Below are 7,185 nucleotides of genomic sequence, written 5' to 3' on the forward strand. Positions count from 1 at the left end.
ATGCAATAATGTGTCAGGCCCGGGCTCCCATCCCGGAGAGAAGCAGTGGATGGATGGGGAAGAAGGCTGGGTTGCCAGGGAGTGGCCCTGAGGGAGGAGCAGCCTGGAGCCAGCATGGGGCACCACCCTGCCTCACTCCTCTAATTCGCACCCCTTCCCTCCCCCGCAGGGCAAATCCCGGGTCTTAGCCTGAGCACCTTCCTTTGGTGAGATTATATCAACCCAGGCTGGACAGCTCCCGCAGCCATGGATGCTGCTCTGCTCCTGAACGTGGAAGGGATCAAGAAGACCATTCTGCATGGGGGCCTGGGGGAGCTCCCAAACTTCATCACTGGATCTCGAGTGAGTGGGGCCCCCTCCCCGCCTCCCCTGCCACGGCAGCCTCTGCAGCCCGCTGGCCACACGGCACTGCAGACAGGTCTCAGCTTTGCCAAAAATGGCCGGGCAGGCCCTTCCTGGGATTGTGAGCCCCAAGGCATCTGAACAGGAGTCTATTCACTGGGCATTATGGTACTTTGCAAATTAAACTACAGCATGGGATGGGGGACGGGCTTTGGGAGTTTTCGGGAGCCCCAGATGTTGAGTGAGAAGGTGAGAAGGAGGGGCTCTCCAGGATCGTGGTGTTTGGCCACAAGTCTCTGGTGGCTCCCCTGGGTGATGGGCTGTGTCGGGGGCCTCAGACCTAGGGCTGATTTAAGGAAGGACATCCTGACCCAACAGAGCTCTCAAGAGTGGGACAAGGGTCATTTATGGGGAAGGGGGTTCTTCATCCCTGGGGGATTGCAGGCGGGGGGGGGGTGCTCTGGGGGGTCTGAGGCATCTGACTGGAGCTGGGGAGCGGACCCTGAGGCCAGCCCTGAGAGTCGGTGACAGAGGGGTGGCTCCTGCTGGGCCTCGGGAGGTGCGTCTAGACCAGGGCCCACTCTCTCGGGGACCAGGTGACCTTCCATTTCCGCACCATGAAATGCAACGAGGAGCGGACGGTGATCGACGACAGCAAGCAGGCGGGGCAGCCCATGCACCTGATCATCGGGAACATGTTCAAGCTGGAGGTCTGGGAGCTCCTGCTGACGTCCATGCGGGTCCGCGAGGTGGCGGAGTTCTGGTGTGACACCATCGTAAGTAGGCCAGGCCGGCCCAGACCCTGGGCTGATTTCTACGGGGCCCAGCCACCCACTCTGTGTGTTTCAGGGCTGCTGTGTCTCAGGAAGGGGGGGGGGGGGGCTAAAACAGCACTCCCTGAAGTGACGGTGTCGCGGCTGGCTGGAGAAATGGGGGTGTTAGGAATAAAGCAGGCAAAGTCCCTGGCCTTCAAGGAACTGGACTTCTGGAGGCGGAGCAGACACCTAAGCACACACAGGGCGGGCAGCCAGTGCCATGGCGTAACGCAACCGGGGCAGCGTGCTATAGGGCCACAGGAGAGGGGCCGCTGACTGCCTTGGGGTTTTAGGGGAACTTCTTCAAGAAGGTGCCACTGAGCTGGGTCTTGAAGGATGAGTAGGAGTTCGTCAGGTCTAGAAGTGGGACGAGAGGCAGCACCCGGCCAGGAAGGGTGAAAGGCATGGCAGGTTTCATTTGGGGGGCCCCTCTCTTTTATGAGGCAGCTCCTCACTTCATCATTCAGTTTTGGAAAGACTAAGCCATCAGCGGGGTAGGCATGTCTATTTGGCCAAGACCTTAAGAGGCTTGTTCTCCCCTAGCAGTTGCTGCTTGTCAGCCCCTGCAGAGCCCTTTGCTTGGACAGTCTCTCCAGACCAGGGGCCTCCCTCCCTCCCCTCCCTCCCTCCCCTAAACCAGAGGGGCTCTTGGAGCTTCTGCCCTGAAATGCATCCCTCCTTGTTCCCCCCTGAGCCCCACTCCTTAGGGAGGGCGCTGGCCTCTGGAAATTTTTGCTGGTGCCATCTTATGAGGCCAGAGGCTGCAAACTAAAGTCCCACTGGGAGCCAGGAGCTTGCTGACTGGAGGTCGCCTGCTCCCAGCTCCCACTGGGCAGGCGAGTGGATAGTCTGAGTTTTTGAGACAAGCGTGTACACTCTCTCAGTGTTTAAATGTTGGCAACTAATCTACAGAAGTCCTCACCAAAGGAGGGGTGCAGCATCCCAGTGTGGGAGCTGAGTGAAGCCTGGGGCATGACTGCCAGGGTGGATAGAGCCCCTCAGGGGGAAGCAGGCTGTCCCAGAGCCCCAGAGAGGGGTGGGGTGTGGGGAATCCCTGCCGCCATGGGCACAGCCTTGGGCTGAGTGAGTCTCCTGGGACTCTGGCTTCCCTGCTGGCTGCAGGGGGGGTGGGGAGGGGGGTCCCAGAGCCGGGACCCTCTCCCTCCTTCCTCTCTCTGAGGTGCTGCCCGAGTGGGGGTGGGATTCTGGAGTTGTGCCCCTTCTCTGGCCTTTATCTTCCTTTCTCAGACTTTATGCCACTCCCGGTGGCATCCCACAGCCACTGTGCTGACGAGGCCCTGGCAGTGCCCGGGCAGCAGGTGTCCAGAGGGCCAGAGGGACAAGGCCTTTGAGGGCCTGTGAGTCGGGGCCCGGAGCACCTCCTCCCTGTAGGAAGCTGATCCTGGGCCTCTCCCCCGCGCCCCCCCGGCCCCCCCTCCCCACAGTCCAGCCCTAATCCCAAAGGCTTACACTCCATCTGGTCACCTCTCTCACAGGGAAGCCCAGGGCATTCGGGGCTGACCCCAGCTGGCAGGGGCAGGGAGGGGTGACCTTCATCCTCATGCTGGTGACTTCCCAATAGTGTGGAGCTGCCATGCAGAGCCTGGCAGGGGCCTTGTCAGGACCCAGCCCGAGGAGCGGGGCTCTCAGAGACCATCCTGTGGGGCTTTCCAGAGCCTGGGGGCGGGAGGTGGGGCAGCTAAGGCTAAGGGGCTGGCTTTCCCAGGCTTGTTCTGCCTCAGGGGTGGCAACCCCAGCTCCCCGGGCTGGCCGAGGCTGTGCTGAGCTGGACCTACATCTGCATGAGCTCACTGAACCCCTGCAACAGCCCCACTACTGGACACGGGCCACCTGGGGCGCCTGGAGCTCGGCGGGCGCTCTGGGCTCACTGCTCACCAGAGCTTGGCCAGGATGCCAACCCGGGCCTCAGGGACCCAGAGCCCCCACTGCTCTCCTCACTCCCCTCCCGCGAGTCCCAGGCTTGGGGGGCTCGGGGCCTCCGTGGGAGAGAAAGTCATTAGCCTGACGGCCAGGGCCGCCAGAGGCAGCGCGGCACCGTGGCTCCGGAGCTGGGCTTGGGTCCCGGCTCGGACACTTCCTAGGGGTGTGACCGTAAGCAAGCCACTTAGTCTTTCTGGGATCCAGGGTCCTCATCTGTAAAAGGGGTACAGTGGTGCCTCCTTTGCTGAGCCATTTTAAGAACGAAAGGAGCGAACAGATGGAGTGCCTTGCCCGCAGGTACCACAGCTGTTGGGGGGGGGCGGGGGGGGGTGTTGGGGCAGGTGGAGGAGGGCCATGGGATACTGAGGGCTGGGGCGCTGGGAGAGGGCTGCTTGAGGCCCGGCTGAGCAGACAGCCCCGATGCCATCCGCCCATCTCCCCCAGCACACGGGCGTTTACCCCATCCTGTCCCGGAGCTTGCGGCAGATGGCGGAGGGCAAGGACCCCACCGAGTGGCACGTGCACACGTGCGGTCTGGCCAACATGTTCGCCTACCACACGCTGGGCTACGAGGACCTGGACGAGCTGCAGAAGGAGCCGCAGCCTCTGCTCTTCGTGATTGAGCTGCTGCAGGTGGGGCTCTGCGGGGGTGGGAGGGTAGGGGGGTGTGGGGGGGGGTGGAGGGCTGGCCCAGCATCAGAGAGCGAGCGGTCGTGGGCATCCTGGGAGCTCCACCCCACCGGTCACTGGCCCTCACCCGGAAAAGGCTCATAAACCGCAGGAGAATTTGAACACTCTCCCCCTTCCCCCAAAAGGGTACTTTGCCTTTCCCAGGGAAAAGCCCGTTTGGCACCAATTTTTTAAAATGTCATCTGTTTTCACGCGGAGACAGTTTTCTTCTATTGGGTCTCAACTTCCAGTTTTGTCTTCAAAAGTTTAGATTCTATCCTCATCCCAGTCCCTGCGGGTCGTGGGTTCAGACCGGACTCTCCCGCGTGACTGGCAGCCCAGGTGATGGGGGTGGGAACGGGCCCGGCCCGGCAGGACTCGGCTTATGGCCACGGCGGAGGCTCAGCCCAGGGACACGCGTGAATACAAATGAGACCCGCGTCCCACGGGCCGGTGTGAACAGGGGTGCGGTGTGCACACTGCCCCGGGCAGCGCTTCCGAGGCGCTCAGCACAGGCATCGCGCGGCTGTGCCTTTATAAGCACAGTTCCCAGCAGATGGCAATGCCGCGTCGTGTTCTAATGGCAGGAGTGTTACGGCAGCTTCTGGACGTCGGAAGTAAAGTTGTGGACCAGCAGGTGCCTGTGCCTGATTGGCACGGAAGGGCCAGTGAGGGTGGGCCCCTGGGCCGTGGCTTCCTTCCCGGGGCACCTCCCTGCGGGAAGTGCAGAGCTGACTTCAGCGGGTGCTGGGTCCCTCCCTGCCCAGCCTCACCTGCACCTCCCGGGCCAGGTGGAGGCCCCGAGCGAGTACCACAGGGAGACCTGGAACCTGAGCAACGCGGAGCGGATGCAGGCGGTGCCCATCCTTCACGGGGAAGGAAACCGGCTCTTCAAGCTGGGCCGCCACGAGGAGGCCTCCGCCAAGTACCAGGAAGCCATCGTCTGCCTGAGGAACCTGCAGGCCAAGGTGGGGGCTGCCCGCCCTGCCCTGCCATCGGGGTGGGGGTGGGGCGGGGGAGCAGCCCTGTCCCGGCCAGGGCCCTGGGAGGGGTGTCACGCTGCAGCCTCCGCTCACGGCAGCCCCTTCCCCACGGGCAGGAGAAGCCCTGGGAGGCGCAGTGGCTGAAGCTGGAGAAGATGATCAACACCCTCACCCTCAACTACTGCCAGTGCCTGCTGAAGAGGGCGGAGTACTACGAGGTGCTGGAGCACACCAGCGACATCCTGCGGCACCACCCAGGTGGGCGGGGCTGGGCGGGGCCGGGCCGGGGCTGAGACCTCCGTGCCCTCTTCGGTCGCCATCCAGGCGCCTACACTTGCGGCCACCCCGCCGTTCTGCCTGCACGCCTGTCGCAGGGCATGGACGTGCAGAGCTCATTGCACAGGCGTCTCACTGGAATGTGCACCAGGACAGACGCGCAGCGGCTCCCAGGCCTGTGATGGTGTGGAGCGGAGACAGGCTTTTAAGGAAAGGGCCCTCGATGGAGAGCACACTGGGAGGTGAACACAGGGCTGGACGCACAGGCATGTCAGCGCCACAGTGCGCATGTGACGCTGGTCTGATCTCGTAGGAGCAGCGTCAGACGCATACTGCGCGCCCGGCACTCAGTCCTCGGCACTCAGCACGCCATTCACCGGTGTCACAGCCGCCCCGGGACAGGTGCAGGGGTCGGGCCGGAAGCGTGCACAATCTGGGGAGACTCTATAACAGCGGTTCTCAACCTGTGGGTCGCGACCCCTTTGGGGGTTGAACGACCCTTTCACAGGGGTCGCCTAAGACCATCGGAAAACACATATATAATTACATATTGTTTTTGTGATGAATCACTATGCTTTCATTATGTTCCATTTGTAACAATGAAAATACACCCTGCATATCAGATACTTACATGACGATTCATAACAGTAGCAAAATTACAGTTATGAAGTAGCCACAAAAATAATTTTATGGTTGGGGGTCACCACAACATGAGGAACTATATTAAAGGGTCGCGGCATGAGGAAGGTTGAGAGCCACTGCTCTATAAGAAAAATGATAGAAATTCATGAGTATAAAATTAGTTATGAGGCCTTGGAAGGGTCTGCACAAAGGTGGGGAGTCATCATCACCCCCATTTGACAGTCAAGGACATAGGCTCGGGTACAGAGACATTAAGGATCCTGGTCAAGGTTAAGGGGTTTGTAAGCTGGTAAGGACCCATGGGTGGGGCTGCCCCTGGGCCCGGGTGGCAGGTCCGGTTCTATCGTCCCTGCAGGCATCGTGAAGGCCTACTATGTGCGGGCCCGGGCTCACGCAGAGGTGTGGAATGAGGCAGAGGCCAAGGCAGACCTGGAGAAGGTTCTGGAGCTGGAGCCGGCCATGCGGAAGGCGGTGCACAGGGAGCTGAGGCTGCTGGAGAGCCGCCTGGAGGAGAAGCGGGAGGAGGAGCGGCTGCGCTGCCAGCACATGCTGGGCTAGGGTGGGGCGCCTGGGGGGGGGGCAGCGGGCTCCCATCCTGCCTCCCACCAGGGCACCCCCCACCGCGCTGACCCCCCTGTGCCCACCGGACAGCCCGGCAGTGGGCAGCCAGCAGATGGCCTGGCCATGTCTGGTTCATTTGGCCAATGTTTTGGTGTTACATTTTACAGTTTAAAATTAAATTTTAAAATCAATTTAATACCTACCCCTGGCAAAAATAGAAGCCCAAAGCGTTTATGAATGAGAGTGAGGTTCTTATTTCTAAGCCCAGAGCCAGCGGTTTGGCCCTGGACTTCAGTCTTTTGCTCGTTTTCTCTATCTCCAAATAACATGTACGTCACACTTTCTCCACGCGTGCTCTTACCCCTGGTTACTGGAAAATGGGAATTCAATGCTTGGACGCTTTCTCAGCCCTTCCTTCCCCTTCTCCCCGTTTTGGATAGTGATATTTTTGGCTCTTTGCTTGGTTACTTTTGTAAGTTCATCCGCTCCCTCCAGAACTCTCTATCGAAACCCATTGACTCTCTTCCGTGCAAGGGTGGGCAAAAGTGTGTTTACAGCCCTTCCTATGGCAACAATACAAACACATAATACAATAATCAATCAATAACAAGACAAGAATAAAACTATGCTCCTCATACTCACAACTGTAAACCTACTTTCGCCCACCCCTGTACAGGTGGAGGGCGCAGCCCCTGCGACCCTTCGCCCACCTCCCACGTCCCCCACCGAGCAGTCGGGTGGGCCTTTGCGTTTCCATCCTCCGGGCTGTCGGCACCTGTGCTCGGCCTGTGACCAGACCTCAACCTTCCGCGCTGTGTCCAAAGGTTGACCCTCAGCTTTGAAATCCATAAACGGCATCTCCAGGGAACAGCCAGCGAGGCCATTTCCCGCAGGGCCCGCTGGCGCCGTGACTGCATTTGTTTCCCTGTGGGTCCGAGTCCGTGACCCCTGGCACA

General features: G+C 60.5%; 1 protein-coding gene across 1 annotated transcript; it reads left to right on the plus strand.

Moving 5' to 3' along the window:
- Positions 1-246: 246 nt before the first annotated feature.
- Positions 247-6,226, plus strand: AIPL1 (AIP like 1 HSP90 co-chaperone; the record flags this gene model as incomplete). Its single annotated transcript, XM_081110225.1, has 6 exons — positions 247-342; positions 939-1,118; positions 3,543-3,731; positions 4,559-4,735; positions 4,867-5,008; positions 6,024-6,226. The coding sequence occupies 6 exons, from the start codon at positions 247-249 to the stop codon at positions 6,224-6,226; spliced, it is 987 nt and encodes a 328-aa protein (XP_080966351.1).
- Positions 6,227-7,185: the final 959 nt, after the last annotated feature.

Source organism: Myotis nattereri (assembly GCF_964212035.1).
Source record: "Myotis nattereri genome assembly, chromosome: 16".
NCBI classification, from domain to species: Eukaryota; Metazoa; Chordata; class Mammalia; order Chiroptera; family Vespertilionidae; genus Myotis; species Myotis nattereri.